Genomic DNA, 22,814 nt, shown 5'->3' with positions numbered 1-22,814 from the left:
AGCAAGTTAGCTAAGAACAGAGGGTTTGAGCAATATTGCATTCGCCTTTTTTGGGAAATCAAACAGTTGATCTAGGATTCAAATATTTATCAGACTGTTCTGTTAATGGAAAGCACAGATGAGGAGCTAAGATATAACTGAGTAAGATTAAAAAAACTCAGTGAGATAAAAAGGCTGTGGTCGTCACACATCATCTTAAAGATGACAGCTGATAATACCAGAAATTTTAGGTTCCTGTTACCTGAGTTACCTAATGTATTTACCCCTAAGCTATATGTCAGTCACTGATATCCTCCACTCTCATTTCAGGCATTTACCTCAAAGTTCAGCAAAGTTTTTCTTGGGGCCCATCCACTTTGCACTGTCAGTGATTATTTCACCGGTAGTAGCTCACAGGTCTCCTTGCCAGTGTGGACGTTGCTTAAGTAATGTGTTACTGAACTATATAGTAGCCAAATGACTATTTAAGCTAACTTAGAAAGAAATTAACCTTGCTAAGTTGTCAGGTCAGATGGATTTTTTTTCTGTTTTTTGTTGCTTGTCATTCTCTCCATGTGTTGGTTTAAATGTCATCTTTACATAAAAATGATTTGCTTCAGTCCATTCCCAGTATTTGATCTCAAGACACTGATTTTATATTAGCCAGCTTCTATATTACATTATATGTTAGATCTGATGTCTCACATGAAGAAATTTTAATTTTTTGAGTCTACATTTTGACTCACACATCTGAACCCACATCAAACAAAATTAATGGGCTGGTCTGTTTTTGACCCCCACAAAGGTTTCTATCAGTTCCCTCACCTGAACAATTACAAGCCAGTTGTTTAAGGGAAACGTTTAAAGTGTTGAACAGCCTGGAGGCCGAAGACAAGGAAGGACCCCATCAGAGTTAACTGTAAAAACACCCCTTCTACATTAAACCTTTTGACCAAGGTAGCATTGACAACTTACAAAGGTTGCAGATTTGTTATATTCTCAGTGCTTAAGCTGTAAATTCGAAACAATGTTTGCTAAAAATCATCACATACAGGTAACAAATTCTGCGTCTTCTATAGTGATTTCAACTTAAGAACTTGCTGAGACTACACATGAAAAAAGGAAAATGTGCTGTGAATTGTTCATTTATATCACAGCAGATTCAGTTTAAGCAGAAAGCTGATGCTGGCCTGTTACTCATCTTGGAGAATAAACTCTTACTGAGCATATAAATTCTGAAATTCCAGCCTCAAATTTACACTGTCATTTTTCTTTATTTTAAATCTAACATGGTCAAACTTTTATTGAATGTTTTTGTCTAATCACCTGGGGAGCTTTTAATGTTTAATTAGGTAATTTTAGCATTTGTTAGGGTGTGGATGAATCCATATTTGAGTCAGAACAGTATATATACAGGGAGTGCAGAATTATTAGGCAAATTAGTATTTTGTCCACATCATCCTCTTCATGCATGTTGTCTTACTCCAAGCTGTATAGGCTTGAAAGCCTACTACCAATTAAGCATATTAGGTGATGTGCATCTCTGTAATGAGAAGGGGTGTGGTCTAATGACATCAACACCCTATATCAGGTGTGCATAATTATTAGGCAACTTCCTTTCCTTTGGCAAAATGGGTCAAAAGAAGGACTTGACAGGCTCAGAAAAGTCAAAAATAGTGAGATATCTTGCAGAGGGATGCAGCAGTCTCAAAATTGCAAAGCTTCTGAAGCGTGATCATCGAACAATCAAGCGTTTCATTCAAAATAGTCAACAGGGTCGCAAGAAGCGTGTGGAAAAACCAAGGCGCCAAATAACTGCCCATGAACTAACTCAACTCCCAGTCCTACTGCCAGTTTCTGGAAGACACCTTCTTCAAGCAGTGGTACAGGAAGAAGTCTGCATCCTTCAAGAAAAACATGATTTTCATGCAGGACAATGCTCCATCACACGCGTCCAAGTACTCCACAGCGTGGCTGGCAAGAAAGGGTATAAAAGAAGAAAAACTAATGACATGGCCTCCTTGTTCACCTGATCTGAACCCCATTGAGAACCTGTGGTCCATCATCAAATGTGAGATTTACAAGGAGGGAAAACAGTACACCTCTCTGAACAGTGTCTGGGAGGCTGTGGTTGCTGCTGCACGCAATGTTGATGGTGAACAGATCAAAACACTGACAGAATCCATGGATGGCAGGCTTTTGAGTGTCCTTGCAAAGAAAGGTGGCTATATTGGTCGCTGATTTGTTTTTGTTTTGTTTTTGAATGTCAGAAATGTAACTAAAACTAAAAACTACTTCCACAAACATTCAGCTTTGATATTAATGAGTTTTTTGGGTTCATTGAGAACATGGTTGTTGTTCAATAATAAAATTAGTCCTCAAAAATACAACTTGCCTAATAATTCTGCACTCCCTGTACAGCTGACACAGCAGCTTCATGAGAAAGACTGACCAGGCTGTGAGTGTTTGAGAAGTTAATTAACAATAATCCCATCACTTTTCCTTATTAATTTAACTCTAACATACTTTATGATGGACTGTTTCTTACATTGCACTTTTCTATTCAAGCACGCCGTACAGCATGCCTCCTTCACCGACATGCATATAAGCACCTGTGTTTTCTATCTAATATTCATACAGAACATTTTGATTACTAGATGACAGAGATGTTTTACTCTATAAAAGGACACCTTGTGAACATTTCAGTGGTACAACGTGCCAAGTTGTCTTTATACTCTGCAGTGACACAGCAAACCTGTGTTAAAGCTTCATGAAAATGCATAACTGAGACAGTGACTGGGAGGATAAATGTTTTATTACTTTTAGTATCCACCAAACCGCAGGCCTGAAAACGTGAACCCAACATCATTAACAATAACGCTTCAAAAATGTCCAAAATGAGTGGCACATTGTCTTTGTCAAGCTTGTATATGTGTATGGCATCCTCTCCTGTATTGCTGTTTTTATTGCCTTCTCACAGAACATCAGTAGTTGCTGTGCAGACCTCCTCAGTATTTAAAGATAAGAGCTTTACTCTGCCCTAAACCCTTCATTCTCTTTGTAGTCTGTTTCCTTGGCGACTTTACAAAACAAACCTCTTCCTCCTCCTCTTCTCTGTGTTTCCTTTAACATTCTGCAGAAGAAGAAAACAAGAAAAGCTCTTGTTTTCTGCTCTTGCATTACCCTTCTCCTGTTTACTTTATTATATAGAATTCTTGATTCCTGTCTTATTCTTTTCCCGCTTTATTCCAGTTGCTCTTTTCTTTCTTTTCTTATTTCTCTTTCCCTTCATTTCCTGTTGAGTCTTATTCTTTTGTCTGTCCTCAATTTTCCTTTATTCTCCTAGTTTATCCTTCTGATTTTTATCTCCCTACTTTTGGCTTTTTTACCCTACTTCATTTTTTTCCTTCCCCTCTTCCCCATTCCACGTCTCTCTTTTCAATTCCATCTTGCATCTTTCATGGACTTTATTCTTTGCTCTTCCTTCTCTGTGATTCTCTTTTAGTGTCCTTTTCTGTTTTTAATCCTTCCCTCTCCCTTTTTTCCTTCCTTCCTTTAGACTGTCTTTATCTCTTTTGTTTCCTCTTCCTTCCACTCCTCTTGTCTTCCCCTTTGCTGTTTCCTTTTTATCGCCTTTACTTCTTTGACGTCTATTCTTCTTCCTTGTTTTTTCTTTTCTTCAAACTTACTGTTTCTTTCATTACTTCTTCCTTCTGTTTTCTTTCTCTCATCTTGTCTCCATCTTCCCAACCATCTTTCCCCCTCTCCTGTCTCCTTTCTTAGCTCTGCCCCATCAGTGGCGCCCCTGCAGATGGAAGCTAATTTTACATGTTCCACAAAAATAGGAAATGAGAGAGGAAAAAAGTCGTGCCAGCAAGAGATTTATAAGACACAGAAAATCGAGAGCTGGCAATTCTCTACCATGTTTGTGCTCCAGGGCCAGTGATTTAGCTATCACTGCCTGGTAGCAGTGATAGGACACACACACACACACACACACACACACACACACACACACACACACACACACACACACACACACACACACACACACACACACAGCTCCTCCCCAGGAGGTCAGATGATAAAAAGATGTTGTTGCAAACTGATCATCAGCAACTAAAAACAAGACAAACATCAAACACAAAGACCACACGGGGACTCGGCCTTATTTCTCTAACATACATTTCTCTCTTTCCCACTCTCTTCATGTTTGTCCGTGTTCATGAACCTGCCAGGGAGCTTTTTGATTTGTTCTGCTGTTTTAGAGATCATATTGTTTCTGGTGTGTTGTTTTTATTAGCACTGCTTTATTCATATTACTGCCTGTGGCAGGGCAAAGGGGATGGAGCGATAAAGAAAGAGAGAGCTGCGTGGTCTTGATATATGGCAGGCAGCATGTGTGCAAATTGGGGGGGGGGGACGTCTGTCCAAGCATCCAAGGCTGTGCTGATGAGGGTGGCAACATTACAGTGCAATTGTCAAAGTATAATGACAATTTTTGACAAAATGCAGTCCTTGCTTGATCCCTGCACTTGTATGCACAAACACACACATACTTGGCACTTGAACTGAGAGACAAGCGTGTAATTTATCATTCACTATGGCTGGAAAGCAGAGACAGTGGCAGAGCTACTGGGAAGGCTCCATTCATCACTGTGATAAAGTTTGACTTGTGAGTTGTATATGAAGACCTCTTTTCCCTTCAGTCATTGTCAGGATGACCCTTGGACAGGTAAGCCACAACCAGTGACACTAATCATTATTCATAAAGTTAAAAAACTAAACAAATGACAACAACAAAACAGATGTTATCATGATAAAAATATAATTAATTGATTTATGACCTGCTGTAATTTAGAAGTAAATATTTTAGTAATATTTGTGTAGCATATTAAATTAATATTTTTAACAGTTTTCTTACATAAGGGGAGAACTATTAGAGCCCCTGTGAAGAGTATTTCCCAAGCACTGTTAAACCAAGCAAGGAATTTTTAACACAGCTGTTCAAAACATCCTCGTTTATTTTGGATGCTTACATTATTTTACTTTGGACACAGAAACAAAAGTATTTTACAAAATCATTTTTCAACATTTTTTGGTTTCTTTGTTTTTTACCAGGGACAAAATTATTAACCCTTCTGATGCTAATAGTCAGTTGTGTGTCCTTTTTGCTGGATAAGAGCCTGCAACCATTCCTTAGTAGTAGTTTTGAACTGATCTCACAAACATCTATGAGCAATCCCAACCCATTCTCCTTTGGCAGATCGCTTGGGGTCCTCCAGATTTGATGTTCTTCTGGTATGGACCTGGGCCTTAGGTCCACCCTATAGGAGTATCAATGGGATTCAGGTCAGGGCTTTGCACAGGCCAGTTTTGGGTCTTTGTTTTGTTGGAAGAATGAGATGATGTATGAACCAGTTCCCGTTTTACTGCTGACAGCTTGAAGTTTTCAGAATCTTCATAAATCCTTCTTTCTTCATAATTATTTCCACTGTCACAAAATTCCCCAGATCCAGAAGCACTGAAGCATTCCCACAGCAACATACTGCAGAGACTGTTCTTTGGGTTGTAAGCCACTCCCTTCTTTTTCCAAACATAAGCAGCGTCTCTCTGGGCACAATTCCAGCATGCATGATCTTTAGCATACGTCAGTCTTGCTTGTAACTGTGTGTTCTGTAGTAGTGAAGTTTTTCTTGGCCTCTAACCTTGCGCTCCATTCTTCTGCAGTGTTCTAGTGATTGTCTACTTTGAGACTACAATAAGTTGTTTTAGACGCATCTCTCACTAGTTTTCTTTCTAGAGTCTTTGAAATCTTTTGCTTAATTGACAGGCTTATTCTGTACCGTGTGGCTCTCTTTAAATTTCTTCATTACACTTTTCAGTACAGTTCTCAACACTGTCAAGCACTCAAAACTCTGCATATCCATCTCATGCTTTATGGGCATCAACAGTCTAAAGTGAATTGTTTTTTGGTTTTGGTATCATAATTTCTCAAGTGACAACTCTTGTTAAAGTACAACATATACATTTGCAGATAATCCTCAATATTAACTTGATTTTTTCCGGTAGTAATTATGTTATTATATGCAAAAAGAAATACTTTATGCTTTCTAAAGAAAACTAGTAAGGAATGCTATGTTGAAATTCCATTGCTCTGTTAAAAAAGCACTTGGGAAAATTTGGACAAAATGTTACATTTTATGAGGTGGGGGTGGAGTGGTGATTGTGGGCTAAGAATTTTGTTTGAGGCATTTTGGTATGTACTAAGTATGCCTTTTATATACCAGTTCAAAATATTGTCTAAACTTTACAATTGGGTGTGTACAAAAGGACGAAAAACCGCTGCCAGAAAGTATTTGCTGAGACTACAACAAGCCACTTTCAATTTTTCTCTAGACCGGTGATATGAACAGCTTTATTATGCGTATTAATAAATGCATTATATGAACACCCTACCACAACTGGGATTTCTGTGCTCGTCAGACCTTTTACCTTCAGTCACATTCAGAAAGAAAAAAGAGGCATGTTTAGGTTAGAGGGCAGAGCGTGGGGATCGAGGGGTTCTACAGACAAATGGCAAAGTCAACTTTTTCAATTTTGGAATTATAATTTTACAGCAATGAATCTAAAATAGTTGTGTGTATGTAATTTCTTTCCATCCTCTGTTTTACAGCCAGCTGAGGGAAAATGACAGGAGAAGAAGCAGGAGTAGCATGGCTTTAGATGGGCCAGTGGTCAGAGATGTGGACCCCCCAGTCCCAGAAGAGCCTAGGTTGGAGACAGTAGCCCTCTCTGAGTAGAGCGGGATGACATCAAACTGGCCACCATCTGCACCCTCCTGCTCATCTTCTGTTTGTGTCAATTCCTCCTCTTCCTTACTGTCCAACACCTGTCGGGGAACAAAGTGTGAGTGAAAGTTATTGTTGCATTTTTTCTGCTTGGACATTTTCACATTTCACAGTGTTGAAAACAGTGCCACTCTCTGGGTCCTGGTGAGGAGGGGAACGTGTCAAAGCTTTTATGTGTTCTCTTGAGGTACGAAAATAGAATTTGAAACTCAAGAACTGAATCTATATTAATTATTTAAGCTATTAGCACATGCCTAATTACATTGTGTGTTGTTCTGTTTTGTTTGTTTGTTTTTTGCCATGTGCAACCAAAAACGTCTTTTGAGCAGCGCCCTGAGTCATTGCAGTGATATGGGTGCTAGTGCTGCTGGTTAAATCTAAGACCTATGTAAAGTTGCTTTACTCATAATATGCCACGAGCCTTCAGATGAAACTGCTACTGATCCTGGCCTGTTGTATGTATTTATATATATCTGACTGGGATTGTTTGAGTCTTTTTTAACATTTGATTATCTAGTGTGAAAATCAGAAGCTCCAAATAGGGCTGAGATGTGCAGCAGGTATAAACTGAGAGAAATGAAGTGAGTTAAGGTTAGGGCTGTGCGATATGACCAAAATCTCATATCCTGATATAAGACATTTATCGTCCTGACAACGATATAAATCACAAAAATGTAACATTTTCTGTAAATTCTGTGAATCTCGGGCAGCTCGACTTTCCTGACATGTATTGAGCTGGGCGTGCTGTAGTCGAGTGTTTTAACCGATGAATGAAACAATACATTTTAAGACATAAGTTGTAACGGCTGCCGTTTTCTTTGTGAGTATTTATTACACAGCGTGCTGCGGGGAAAAGCCTGTTCTAACGTTTGAGTCTAAGGCTTATTTTTTTAGCACCTGACGGCTCTTTTTGCTTCTCATCCCTAAACTCTCCGCATACTTTTTCACGTGATTCAGTTTATTTTGAAAAGCCTCAACAGGATCTTGAGCTTTATTGTGAAACGAGCCACGCAATGGTTTTACCATCATTGTTGCTAATGACAACACATAAAAACAGACACTTGTCCATCAGTAGTGTGGTGATATTAAACATAAGAGAAAGAGAGAACTTTAAGAAATGAATATAGCCACTACAGTGACATCAAAACCATGAAAAAATATTGCTGTAAACAGTTTCAATTTCACGACACCACGAAACAAATGATAGCATGATAGGAAACGACAGATGTTTTTATATCGTCATCCGATATATATCGTTATATCGAACAGCTCTAGTTAAGGTGGGTGCTGTAATGCTTTGAGGATGCAAGACGGAATGAGCCGAGGAGCGACAAGATGTGATGAAATAAGACAAATAACATATTAGTGAGTAGAGGAAATGATGAAAGGACACAAAGAAAAAAGGAGGAGGAAAGGAAGAGGATTTGGGGGAAGAAGTAGGAAGGGGAAGACACAGAGCATGAATAAATTCATGCTAATAAAGCCTAAGCGATGCACTGCTTCCAACCAACACCTCAACTAATCTGTTCACTGGAAGAGAGACAGGCAAACACAGAGAGCGAGCGAGCAGAGGAGGACAACCAAGACAGAGAGAGAGAGAGTTGGAATCCCCTCTTGTCCACTGGCCCAGATTATCTCTGGCAGTAGATGCATGCTGGAAGCTAGAGAGCCACAGCCGTGGCAGATTGTGGCCTTTCCAAGGTTACATTAGGCAGGGCCACAATTGGCTTGGACCACATTTATTGGTCAGTGACGGACAAGAGCAGCCGGGAACCATGGTTCTCAAAAGATGTGTTCTCACCACATTTCAGAGAGTGTGTTTATGTGTGTGCATGTGTATGTGTGGGGTGGGTGGGGGAGGGTGTGTGCGTGTGTGTGTGTGTGTGTGTGTGTGTGTGTGTGTGTGTGTGTTTAGTGACAGAAATAGTGTGTCAGTAACAATCTGTCAGGACAAGGAAGGTAAACAGTGTTTGGTCAAATCTAAAAATAGACATAAATTAAAATGAAGCAGTAAGTAGGTAATGCAATCTGTGTAATTTCGTCTCAAACAGATGAAACCCATTTTACAAGCATATATTCTGACGGGGCGGCACTTTTTTTCTCACGGTTTGCACATGAGCACTGTGGATAGAAAAATGATGGGCGAGCAGCGTGTGCTGGCTCTGAGGTCAGTTACAATAAGTACTTTGTGTGGAAACAAAGCATTAGCGAGTAAATAAACGTCAGTGGTCCGCACTGTAGATTATTGTCCTCTTGGTCAACACCTTGGCCAACTGTGTGTGTGTGCTTCTGTGCGGATTATTTGTAGCAGTGGAGAATGCAAACATGGCGCACAGCCCAGGTCTTGTCTGAGGCCTTTAGTGCTTGGTTAGAAAGAAAGCAAATGTTTAGATGTCTGACTTCATGTATCACTTCTGGACCCAGAAATGGGATTTGTTATATATGACTTTTCTCTGCTCGTTTTTTCCTGTGTTAGAAGATTTTCATTGTTTCCTATTGGACTTGGCTCCTCTCCTATTGAGTTATACCTACACAGAAGAAATAGGTGCGTTACATCTCATAAATAGCTCTTACAGATCACTCCAGCCTTTTAACAGTAACATACTCACTGTTCAGGCCACTAAACTAAATCTAGAACGGACCTGCTGGAACTGGTGTGGTAGATGACGCCTGCAGGGCTACTCGGGGCCACCAGTTTTTCATCAGTATAGGCAGGGTAGACATCCGGAGAATAGCGGCAGTTCCCTCAGTCCCCTGTTCCTCGCTTACATTCTAGCTCTGCACTGCTGACTGGGCCATACTCATTGGATCAGAGAATAGACTCTTTAAATAGAGAGCCAATCCAGATTAACTGTATTGGGTTTAGGGTAGTGTACAAAGTTTGAGTTGCCCCCAACGTGGTGTGAATGCTGGATAAAGTGTCATGTTCCTGAGCCTGGTGACTCAGTGTTTTGATTATTAATATTCGTTGTTTCAGTTAGTTTCTGGTTATATTTCAGTGATTTTTAGATCTCAGGTTTTGTTCTGTGTGTCACGTCAAATCAGTTCTGTTTTGTTGTCTGTTCTTTCCCGGTCTCTATATTTGTGTATCTCCTGTGTCTCCCCAGTCAGTTATGTCTCCGTGTCGTTGTTTGATAGTCTTGTCTCTGTTTCAGCCGTATCTCCTTGTCAAGTCTACGTCACCGTGCCTGTCTTGTGTTTCCTGTTTTACTTTGATAGTCTCATGTCCTTCGTTCAGTGTTTTCACTTTTGCTTCCCCTTTGTTTCATCATGTCAGATTAGGTTCATATATGTCGCCCTCCATTACTCCCTTGTGTATTTAAGCCCTGTAATTTCGTTTGTCCATTGTTGTGTCGTTAACTACCTCTATGTCCTGTGTGTTATCTCTGTTCTCCTCAAGTCTCCTTGTAACTCCTAGCTTCTTTTTTTCCCATTTTCTATTTTATTAATTCTGTGTCCCTAGCTTCCTAGTTTCCAGTTTAGGTTTTGTTTTTCCATGTTTGAGATGTCTGAGTTGTTGCCACAAGCTGCCTCTCTCAGTTCACCCCTCTTGTGTTTCAAGTCCTGCATTTGGGTCCTACATCTTGCCTGCCACAGCATAAAAGAAACATTGGGTGAAAAGGCTTAGTAGTTGTAGAAAGTACTTTAAGTGCTCATCAAGCCCTCATCAAGAAGCTGCAGAAGAACACCAGAACTGTGAATTGGGAAGCAGGCAGAAATAACAGGATTGGGGCAACTTGCATGAGCCCGAGGACGACTGCTGGAGTTCCAACAGCAGGCTAACATCAATGGGTGAACACAAACCAAATTACTTTTTGGTTTGTGTAATTGTGTAACCCCCTGACCGTGGCTCAGGGGGTTGGGAAGCGTATCTGTAACCGGAAAGTTGCCGGTTTGATCCCCGGGCTCTCTGTCCTGGTCGTTGTGTCCTTGGGCAAGACACTTCACCTACCGCCTACTGGTGATGGCCAGAGGGGCCGATGGCGCGATATGGCAGCCTGGCTTCTGTCAGTCTGCCCCAGGGCAGCTGTGGCTACAACCGTAGCTGCCTCCACCAGTGTGTGAATGTGAGAGTGAATGAATAGTGGCATTGTAAAGCGCTTTGGGTGCCTTGAAAAGCGCTATATAAATCCAATCCATTATTATTATTATTTACTTGAACTACAAATGGCACTTGACAGAAAAAGCCTAGATGATGAACAGCTTTAATGTTTTCCCTGAAAGAGTTTAGTTTAATATGTTCCAGTTTACCAAACTGTTTGAAATGTTTGATTTGAGTAGAGATGCACCTGAGTGTGTAAGTGGGTGTGAGTATATATGTATATGCACACAGTACTATTATATTTTTCATGTAATTGCTAGGCTTAATTATTGTAAATAAATGTTGGTACTCTTAAACCAGGGAAAGTGTTATAGGAAGCCTTGATCTGTGGGTAAAAGGCAGTCGTCCTCCCTGCCTTACCTGGGCAAAGCATCCTTCTCTCCTAATCTGTTCACCTGCTGCTCATCTTTAATCAACTGTAATACTTAAGGACCAGTGCAGCCATCCAGACCAGTGCGGCCATCCAGACTCCGGGATATTATTTTAGAATGGTAAACGGTAAACATGACTCCCCGAGTTGTCACCCCGTGTTCTCCCGATTTGACTCAACTTCCTAGGGTCTATCACGACAGTCTTCAGCAAGGAGATGGCTCCTTCACTACCTCCCTACAGGCTATAAGACAGCTGCACAGGCCTTGTCCTGAGCTCCATTACCTACCAGCAAATTATACAATCTCTCCCGCCCTGAGAGGGAGTCTATGGAGAAATACATTATGGATTCCCTCACCGCTGGGATAATTTGACCATCTGCCTCCCACATAAGGGCTGGGTTGTTTTTTGTGGCCGAGAAAGATAAGACCCTCACTGAGTACCGTGGACTTAATCAGATCACAGTGAAAATTAAATATCCTCTTCACCCCAGTAATTCTGTCTTCAAACTCCTCCAGGGGGCCTCCGTCTTCACTAAACTGAACCTACGAAATCCTTACCATGTGGTTCGAATTCGTGAGGGAGATGAATGGAAAATGGCATTTAATACACGCCTCGGTCACTTCAAGTCTTTAGTGATGCCGTCCGGCCTTACTAATGCCCCAGCTGTCTTCCAGGCACTTATCAATGATGTACTCCGGGATTTCTTAAACTTGTTTGTTTATTTAGAAGAAATTCTTATTTTTTCTAAGAGTATGGGGGAGCACCAGGTCCATGTGCATCAAGTTTTGCATCGGCTCCTTGAGAACAGATTGTATGTGAAAGCAGAAAAATGTGAGTTTCATGTAACTACAGTATCTTTCCTTGGCTTCGTGTTTCAGGATGAAGACTTATCTGGAAAGAGTAAAAACCATGGCGGATTGGCCCACTCACACCACCTGAAAGCAGCTTCAGTGATTCTTGGTGTTTGCTAATGAGGGAGCCAAACATCCATTTGTTGTACTGACTGACCATAAGAATACACTAACCTCCTCAGCCACTGGTATTTCCCCTGTTGAGGTTGCTTTTGGCTATGAACCACCCCTGATCCCAGCCTTGGAGAAGTACCAGTTCTCTCGGTCCACCAACGTCTATGTTCTGAGTTACCCTTAGTTTCCTTTTGCACATATTTAAGCAATCATTATTTTCCTCAGTTTTGTGTTAAAGTGAAAAAAGTATCACAAAGTTTATTCTGCATCTCGCTGTCTTGCCGAAGTCCCACACTTGAGTCAAACTAAGTAAGCTGCAAAACACGACAGAAAGAGAGATATCTTAAGGGAGTCATGAGTTTTAGCTGGTGACAAAAATACCTATACATGTTGATGGGGGAAGGTAATGATGAATTAACCCACAAAGGGTTGGGAATCAACACCAGAGTGGCGTCCCCTCTTTACGAGAGGTGTCCCAGCTCAAAGCATGAAGGGGCCAGCACTTGACAGGTGTGTTGCTGACCTGTCTGGGTGGAAGTCAGCAGTTCTAAATACACTTCTTTGTTATTTAAATATGTCTCACTAAAGCTCTTCTGCCAACCGTGGCATTTAACCATTGTGAACATAAAACAAAGGAAATGTTAGAATTATGTTCCTTAATGTAAATGTTCTGGGAATTCCAGTGAAAAGATCTAGAATAATTACCAAACGTAAAAAGGAAAAGGCACAGATGGAGAAACCCATCTGTTGATTGTGGAAGATGAAAAACCCAAAAGATTTGTCTTCAATAATACTTTTTATTGTTCACATAGAAATTCACGTAAAAGAGGAGAAGCAATATTAATCTCTAATACTATTCATTTTGTGTGTGGAAAGGAAATTAAACACGATGAAGGCAGATACTTCATAGTTAAAGGACTGATGGACCAAACATTGTTACACTGGTGAACGTGTATGCACCACCTGAAAGTGGACAGAATCTTTTAAATCTCTGTTTGACGCTGTATCAGTGGAAAATGAAGGAATCTGTATATGTGGGGGATCTGAACGTAATAATGAATAGTAATATGGACACAACTAGCTACAGGAACCTGTTGCTAAATTAATTAGAAATGTGTGGTGATGGTCGTGGTCCCTGTGGCTGTCCGGCTCACTCTGCAAGGCTTCATGTGTTTTCGCTTTCGTTTTTGCTCACGCTCTCTCTATCTCTGCCTGGGCAGAGCTCACCACGGGCTCTCGCCTTTGGCCCACGCACCTGCAGGCAATTACACACCTGAGGCTCATTATCCAGCAGTTTCCTGGCCACTACTTAAGGTGGTGGCTCAGAGTTTCTCGTCGCTGGACTGTTGTAAAGACTCACGTTAGTGTAACCCTGGGTTTTATCAGCGGATGAGCTTGCTAACCTCTTTTATACTACATGCGCTGACATCCTTAACTCTGTGGCACCTCTGAGGATTAAACGTGCCAAATCCTCACAAGCCTGGCTAAATGATACTACTCGCGCCCTCAGGCGTGAATGTCGTCGTGCTGAAAGAAAATGGAGGAAAGTCAAACTCCACGTCTCTCTGGACATCCTCCATAATTGTCTATCTAAGTATCAAAAGTCTGTTAAAGCTGCCAAATCTGCCTTTTTGTCTAGCATTATTATGACTAATAGCCACAACCCCCGAGCACTTTTTAATACTTTTAACTCTGTGGTAAACCCTTGCACTACCACTTATAGGGATGCCTCCCCTGCTCTTTGTGATAAATTCTTAAAGTATTTCTCTGATAAAATCTCAGCTCTAAGGGCTTCTCATCCATCTCATCCATCATCAGTTTTAGACCCAGTTCCAGCCTCTGAATGCTTGACTGTCTTTCAACAGTTTGAGCCAGTGTCTTATTCTGCTTTAAAAGATATAATTGATCATCTCAAAATCTCTGGTTCCCCGCACGATATTCTTCCTTCTCGTTTCTTTAAGGAAGCTTTACATGTTATTGGTCCTTGTATCTTATCTCTGCTGAATGCATCATTGTCATCAGGTTGTGTACCATCTGTCTTTAAGCATGCTGTTGTGCAACCTATTATGAAAAAGAAAAATCTTGACCCTAATGGTCTCACTAACTACAGGCCGATCTCCAAACTCCCTTTTATTTCCAAAATATTGGAAAAGGTAGTTCTAAAACAACTTCAGGCCTTTTTAGATGCAAATGGTATTAATGACAAGTTTCAGTCTGGTTTGAAACCTCGCCCCAGCACAGAGACAGCCTTACTTAGAGTTTTTAATGATCTTCTTTTAACTGTTGACTCTGGATATTCTGTGGTCGTAGTTTTACTTGACTTGTCTGCTGCTTTGACACGGTTAACCACAACATTCTTCTATCAAGATTGGAACATGTTGTTGGTCTCAAAGGTACGGTTTTATCTTGGTTTAAATCCTACCTCTCAGAGAGGTCGTTCTCTGTTGCTATGGGGCAACACTCCTCGGCTTCCACCCCTATTTATTGTGGTGTGCCTCAAGGGTCCGTGCTCGGTCCTGCTCTTTTCTCTTTGTACATGTTGCCCTTGGGATTCATTTTTAGTAAATACAACATCTCCTTTCACTGTTATGCCGATGATATCCAGATTTATTCACCTCTGAAATCCGATGTGACTGCTTCTTTGCAACCTCTGTTCAACTGTTTGCATGAAGTTAAAATTTGGTTATCACATAATTTTCTTACATTGAACAAGAATAAGACCGAAATCATAGTCTTTGGTAGTCACACTCCGCTAGACCAGTTAGCTGATGCCCTAGGCCCTCTCGCTAGCCATCTTTCGTCCACTGTAAGAAACCTCGGAGTGTTCCTGGGGGGCTCTTTTAAACTCGAGAAACACGTCTCCACTGTGGTAAAAAACAGCTTTTACCAGTTGCGTCAGATTTCCAAAGCAAAGCTGTTCCTTCCTTTAAAGGACCTTGAAAAGCTTGTCCACGCATTTATTACATCCAGATTGGACTACTGTAACTGCCTCTACTCGGGCCTCCAACACTCCTCTCTTTGCCGGCTTCAGTTAATTCAAAATGCAGCTGCGCGTCTTTTAACAGGTACGAGAATTCATGAACACATAACTCCAATTTTAGCCAAATTACATTGGCTCCCTGTTAAATATCGTATAGATTTTAAAATGCTTTTGTTCACTTTTAATATTTTGAATAATTTAGCGCCCAGTTATCTTTCTGATTTACTCCATTCATACAATCCCAACAGAGCACTTAGATCGTCCAATCACAGGCTCCTAGCACAACCTAGGACTCGAATGAAGTCGAGAGGCGACCGGGCCTTTGCATCCGTGGCACCCAGACTCTGGAATAACCTCCCCGTTCATATTCGCACTGCCGAGTCGATCCAGTCTTTTAAATCACGTCTTAGAACTTATTTTTTTACTTTGGTTTTTGATTCTGTCTAGTTGGCTGTTTTAGCTTGTTGTGTTGTTACCTATTGTTTGTTGTCCTCTTTTATTGTTTGTTTTAACTGTCTCATGTTTTTATTGACTGTGAAGCACTATGGTCAACACTGTTGTTTTAATATGTGCTATATAAATAAATTTTGATTTGATTTGATTTGAGTTTCTCTTGTGTTTTCCAAGCGTTATTTAGTGTTGATTCTACTTCGTCTGTCTGTAAACAGATTTCCCTAGACCCGTCTCTTGGGCATTTCCTTTATTCCCTGGAGTATTTCCCTGGCAGTGTGGCGAGTGTTGCATGGAGCGTGTTGGAGTACGTGAGCAGAGCAAGAGTGCAGAGCCCCCTTTCCTCCCTACCCTCGGATCCCTGGAGTCCCAATTCACTCCCAACACTTTGTATATAGTTCATTTGGTGTTTGTAAATAAAACACTCCATCCATCTGCTTCTGCTTATCCTTTTCAGCGTCGCGAGCTGTCATATGGCAAGAGGCAGGGTACAGCCTGGACATGTCGCCAGTCTGTGGCAGGGCTAACACAGAGAGACAGACAAACATTCACAATCAAACCAATGGGCAATTTAGAGTTTCCAGTTAACCTGTCCCCACTAACTGCATGTCTTTGGACTGTGAGAGGAAGCCGGAGTACCCGGCGAGAACCCACGCAAACACGGGGAGAACATGCAAACTCCACACAGAACAGATGGTGGAATTGAACTCAGGAATTGTTGTGCAGCAACAGTGCCAACCACCGTGCCACCGTGCTGCTTAAAAACAAGAGACTGTTAAGTTGAATCTTTCCGTCTACACTGGAGTGCGTTCAGTCAGCATGACAGGAAGAAATGATTTATCGATGGGTGGAGAAATTGCCACCCTCTCCAAAAGAATTACACCCACTACTTAGTAACCCCTTCTGTTAATTCTAGAATAGACTACTTTTTTACACAAAGACAGAATAGGGATAAAATTCGAGAGTGCGTCATCGGGGTATCGGATGATTCAAATCATAGTACCATGTGCTTAAAGCTTAGGTTGACAAGTGCAAACAGAAATACAATTTGGAGGGTTGATGTCAGAATATTGAACAATCCAGAGATATTTAAAGAAATCAAGGGGGAGATAAAACAATATGTAGAAGAAAATGATGATGATGATAAATTAGGACCAAAAGCCACAAAACTACTGGCAATTAACAACATTAACAACACCACATTATCAACTTCGACACAAATCTAAAGAAGAAAAAAATAACTGGACTGTTGCTCACTGACTCAATGTCCTCTTTTCCAATGAGAGCAAATTTTGCATCTCATTTGTAAACCAAGGTCTCAGAGTCTGGAGGAAGAATGGAGAGGCGCATAATCCAAGACACTTGAAGTCCAGTTTCCACAGTCTGTGCTGATTTGGGGAGTCATGTCATCTGCTGGTGTTGGTCGACTGTGCTTTATTAAGTCCAGAGTCAACACAGCCGTCTACCAGCACATTTTGGAGCACTTCATGTTTCCTTCTGTAGACAAGCTTTATGGAGATGCAGACTTTTATAGCAGGACTTGGCACCTGCCCACACCGCCAAAAGTACCAAAACCTGGTTCAGTGACCACGGGATTACTGTGCTTGATTGGCCAGCAAACTCTCCTGACCTGAGCCCCATAAAGAATCTATGGGGCATTGCCAAGAGGAAGAGGCGAGACATGAGACCGAACAGAAGTGCTGAAGGCCGCTATCGAAGTATCCTGGTCTTCCATAACACCTCAGCAGTGCCACAGGCTGATAGCATCCATGCCACGCTGCATTGAGGCAGTAATTCATGCAAAAGGGGCCCAAACCAAGTACTGAGTACATATGCATGATTGCACTTTTCAGAGGTCCGACATTTAACATCGTTGTTTTATTGATTTCATGTAATATTGTAATTTTCTGAGCTTTTGAAGTTGAGGTTTACAAAAGCTGTAAGCCATGATGAACAAAATTATAACAAATAAAGGGTTGAAATATCTAGTGTTGCATGTAATGAGTCTATATCATATATTAGTTTCACCTTTTAAGTTGAAATAAATGGACTTTTGCATGATATTCTCAATTTTTCAAGTTTCACCTGTAATAGGGAAGGGAGTCGAGAACCGGTTCCAGCAGCCCAATTCTCCGGCATTGTTAGTCTGCCTGGGTATCAGTCCCACTTATCAGTTCTCGCACGCTCGCTACAAACAGCTGATTTCAGTTTGTGTGCTGGAGGAGGAAAATAGTGGAGCACTATCCAGCGAGGATATGGACATTACTTTTATTTTTATTGCACAAAAGAATGAAAGTGCGCTGGTAAAGTGGAGACTGCTCCAGGTCAGGAACAACTGCATTATGCTATTAATGCAACTTCACAAGCTCTTCGCAAACACTGGCACAGACAGCATGCTAACGCTAAGCTAGCCAAGAATGCAGAGTAAACGCAGACCCCAAACCCAGCATCGTGACAAAGTGCTGAACTTCAACAGGTAACATGCTGATGAGGAGTCAGGCCGCAGCCTCCTGCCTGTTCATGTTTCTAAAGCAGAATCACCGTGACTATCACTCTAAAGTGTCTTTGTGCTGGTTTCCATCTTTCCTGTGTGCTGTCGGCTTTGTGTTCATATCTAAATACTAAGTGAAAAATCCTGAGTGTCCTCAATAGTGTGTTTCAGATAATTTTACAGAGTAACATGAGAGTAACATAACGAGTAGTATAACGAATGTCTTTTTTCGGGGTGTAATTAAGTAACGTACTGCAAGAAAAGTGAAAAGTTTTAAGACATGTATTCTGTGTAATATGTGTAATATGTGCAATTACTTTCTTGAGTAATGACCACACTGACCATAACAAAGAGGGGAAACACCTCCAACGTGCACAAACATTTGACCACACAGCATGTAATTAATTTGCATGAATGTAATGTCTTTGATATGCTGCTTAGGGATGGTGGTGACTCTCAAAGTGGAGTCAATGAGAATCGATAAGGAATCAAATCAATAATTGATATCGATAATGGAATTGGAATTACTAAAGTCTTATCAGTTTCCATCCCTATATATTAAACCACTGGCTCAGATGATTAGGCAAGATAACTCAGGGATCAAAATCAATAACCAAGTACTATTAGTTTATTCACAGACAATATCATGATATGTTTAACAGACCGAGTTAATTCCTTTTTTAAATTAAGGCAAGCATTAAACACATTAGGAAAATACTCAGGTTACAAGATAAATATTAAAAAGATTCAACTTCTATTATTCAATTGTATCCAAGACCAAAAGCTCCAAGAATTGAAAATAAACTGGAATGCAAACAAACAATATCTAAGTTTTTAGTTATAAACATAACTGAAAACTTAGCGTCCTTATACCAACTACGTTCCAATTGACTCAGACATACAAAAAGATCTTGATAGGTGGAATACATATCCTGTGAATCTAGCAGCACAATTATTATATTTATGTTTAACCATGCCAAGCACCACAAGCACATTTTCATAGATGGGATAAATTTCTAGATTTATTTGGGAAGGAAGGAAACCCAGGATTCATTACAACATCACTGCTAACTAAGACTGAAGGAGGGATGGCTCTTCCCTATTTAAAAAACTATTTTGATGCAGCTCAGTTACACATTCTGGTATATTAATGTAATACAGAATACACCAAATAGAAATAGAGACCTCCATATTCAATTTTCCAATCCAAAGAAGTATTGGGGAGAGTAAGATCAAAGTTTCAATAGAAGAAAATTCTAATCCTATAGTCAGATTTACTCTAGAAAATGGTACACGGTAGTAAAACTTCTAAAGCTGGAAATGGATTTATTACTATTAAAATGGATATTATACGACAACACATTCATACCAGGAAAATTAGACTCCAGCTTAAATGGTTGGCACTAAAGGGGATTACAGCACAATTACTCATAAGCTTCCAATATCTCAAAGACACATTTGACCTCATGAGCCAAGATTTCTATAGATATCTAAATATATTTATATATAGATACGTGTGAGAGTATTATTTGAGATACAAGTGGCACAACAGTGTAGCTCACCCATTTTGAGGACCCCCATGATGGTTTTTCTTGTGCTAAATTGAAAGATTTAATAAATACTGAAAGGATATTAGCTTGATTTTTACAGGCCAATAGTTTTAAACCAGTAAAAATGGAGGACTAACACAATAACTGAGGTATAAAAGCCCAGCAACAGAGATAACCACATAATAAATAAAAGCGTGACAGTGATTTGATGGGCTTAGACCAAAGATAGCAAGAAGGCTTTAGGATAAGTCTGAAAGGTAATTTAAAATGTGGCAGCAGTGATGAGCGGTGATGAGCTTTAGCGTACTCACAATGTTGTTGTGCTCAGGCAGGTGGTTATTCTTCAGCAGCTCATCCTTCTGAACCAGCGGGGAGGGTCTAGGCGCAGGAGGTTGGGTGATGTCTGCAGGCAGCAAGCCGAGGCTCCCCATCCAGCTGATGGAGTTACCTGCTTGGAGAAACAAGCACATCACTCCCTCTGTTTGTGTGTGTGTGTGTGTGCGCGTGCACAGGTCTGCAACACTCCATCTGTGTAGGCATGAAAAAACATCTATTTGGCAGCTTTATTGTTAGAGCAGTTGGCAGATAGATAAATTACAATGATTTAAGGACAATACATTGATTTATAGATCCAGGCTTTAGTGTTTAGATGTTTATGGCCATTGTGTATGGACACCATTATTGAGAGTTCTTGTGATTGAATGACAGCTGACGGGGCTTTTCACACCCTACAAACCTGCAGAGACAATCTGTAAAACTCTCCTGACTGCTAAGGTTGCAGCATGTAGCTGCCTTTTTAAAAAAGGTAGAGCTCAGTTCATGCTGAGTAAGCCACTGCTGGAGACAACCACCCAGACTGATCCAGCAGACAGTGTCACAGTCATTTTTCCCTTTATTTCCTTTGATCTGAATCTTGATATATCTTTGATAGTAACACACATTAATGCTGTTTTCACAATTCCTCAGATGCATTATTTAAAGCAGACATTATCAAAATAAATTGTGTGTCAAGTCTTTAAAGTGTGTCTATTTTCAAACCATCCCAGAAATATAAACACTTGCATGATTTAGTGTAAAAGACATCTGCATTTGCATGCAGAGCATCATGGGACACCATTAAACCATAAGCTGTTACTTTTTATATATTTTTAGGCTACATTAGAAAAATTGGCTGCAAAGTGTAGCTTATGCTACCTCATGAGGAAATGTTTTTAAAGTAAGATTCATCAAAGCAGTCGTTTTCTTTCTGACAAGTAGGTATGCATTGGACTGGCCTAGTTTTCATTCATTTATTTGATAAACAGCATTTTTTGCTGTTGCATTTTCATTTTATTTCATGTAAAATATTTAATTTATGTATCATGGCTGTCAAACATTTTAAAAACAAAAATTAAAGAATTATATTGTAAACAGTTTAGACGAGGGGTAACAAACAAGTTAGTCAAACTTGTTACATCCTGCTATTTGGAATGAAAAATGACTGCTGTATATGAAACGTATGTACTGTAGACTCACGCAGGCAGCTGTTGTGGGTGAAGATGCGCTGCAGTTTCAGACATTCCTGCCACTGGTTGCCACTGCCTTCACAGTTGCACCACAGCGACACATCTGCAGAGCTGTTACTGATGTAGTTGGGCGTCATGATGGTACCTGTGGTTTTAAAAGGTCAAGGTGTTGTCACAGAAACTTCGCTGTGGGCAGATCAAAGGTTCTGGATTTTACATTTTAATGATTATCAATCTTTGAGACTATGTTCTAAGATACTTTATGCATTTATTGGCTTCTACATAAAGTTTTACTTAGAACGATTGAGCACGAAATTGAAACTGGTTTTGTCTTCTGCAGAACAACATAACAACCACTTAATGACCTTCATTTAAAGGACCAAGGGATATTGAAGTTCTGCAGATCCTAGAGTTTTCTGGCACTACCTTGTCAATTTTTAAGCCACAATTTTGCATTTTGGAAGTTAGCTAGCACTTTAACAGGCAGTAAAAAACACAACTCAGTGCAAAACACACACACAAAGAACATTTCAACATGTGATACATTACTTTCCATTTGTTCTGATAGATATCTTAATACATTTAATATCAACATTTTTGGAGCCCTCGTGTAAGTTACTTAACAGGCAAATATAAACTACTTTGGAATAGAACATGGATAGAAATAACAGAAGCTAGTATCCATCCCTCAGTTTAGAATACAATAAGGTTTTCACTACAGACACGTGAACAAATATTGTAACACGTGTCTACGATTCAGATGTAGTTTTCTGGGATCATGTTAAAACTGGCACAATACTGTAAGATTAATAACAAATGTAACTTATTTGATACTGCTCTTTCGATGTATATCTTCTTTTTAAAGGAAACCAATCTGTAAGTGTGGGTTTGTACCGCTGGCAGGCTAGCTCGGTTTGTGCCATGAGACTTTGAGAACGATCATAAACTAGTGTCTGTTCAAGCCAGCATGGCCATAGTACTGATGTGTCAGAAAAGGATTAAAGAGTGAGCTCTTTGTATGTGTTTGTGCCTGGGACTGCTGTTTATGTAGAATCATGGCCTTATTTCTCTGATTAGAAAGAACAAAACCTACTGAACAGGAAGCCAAGGTCATAACTTAGGCTTACTGAGAGAGAAAGAATGTGAATGCTTAGTTTGGAGGGAGGCCGAAGCTATAAGAATGTGAGAAACAGTCAGACACTGTATTGTATGGAATATTGATTAAAGAGATTGTTGATTGAGCATTAAATGCCGAGTGTTGTTCTTCCTTCAGTCCAAAGATGAAAGAGTTGGGGTATTTAACAACATGCACATTTGTGACGTTGTGCTACTAATCAGCATAATAACCAAACCCCTAAAAGTGATGATGAGACCCGGAAACCGAACTTTCAAGCAACGGTGAGTACACTAGCGTAGATAACACCAGGTTGTGTGATAATTTGTGCTGTAAGAACATCTCTGCCCCCATCAAGCTCGCCCAAATCACCAGAACACAAACATCATAACAAAGCCCAGGAGAACCAGATTGGTTGCAACCAATAGCAACGACGAGGAAGCTGACAACACCAT

The 22,814-nt window shown here is 40.3% G+C and overlaps 1 protein-coding gene across 1 annotated transcript in view; it reads right to left on the bottom strand.

Annotated features, from left to right (window-relative positions):
- Nucleotides 1-2,102: 2,102 nt before the first annotated feature.
- The window catches only part of gfra3 (GDNF family receptor alpha 3), an 80,923-nt gene continuing 60,211 nt past the window's right edge, over nt 2,103-22,814 (bottom strand). Inside the window, exons 6-8 of the mRNA XM_085282881.1 lie at nt 21,256-21,390; nt 20,052-20,188; nt 2,103-6,871 (exon numbers count right to left, since the gene is read on the bottom strand). Coding sequence (XP_085139007.1) covers nt 6,650-6,871; nt 20,052-20,188; nt 21,256-21,390 — 494 coding nt within the window. The 3' untranslated portion in view covers nt 2,103-6,649. The remainder of the gene's footprint in view (nt 6,872-20,051; nt 20,189-21,255; nt 21,391-22,814) is intronic.

Source organism: Mchenga conophoros, linkage group LG2 (assembly GCF_057382185.1).
Source record: "Mchenga conophoros isolate Kocher_MC1m ecotype Shallow Benthic linkage group LG2, M_conophoros_male_GT1.1, whole genome shotgun sequence".
Classification (NCBI taxonomy): Eukaryota; Metazoa; Chordata; class Actinopteri; order Cichliformes; family Cichlidae; genus Mchenga; species Mchenga conophoros.
The sequence above is the reverse complement of the archived record's forward strand: the minus strand, read 5'-3'. Positions and strand labels throughout refer to the sequence as shown.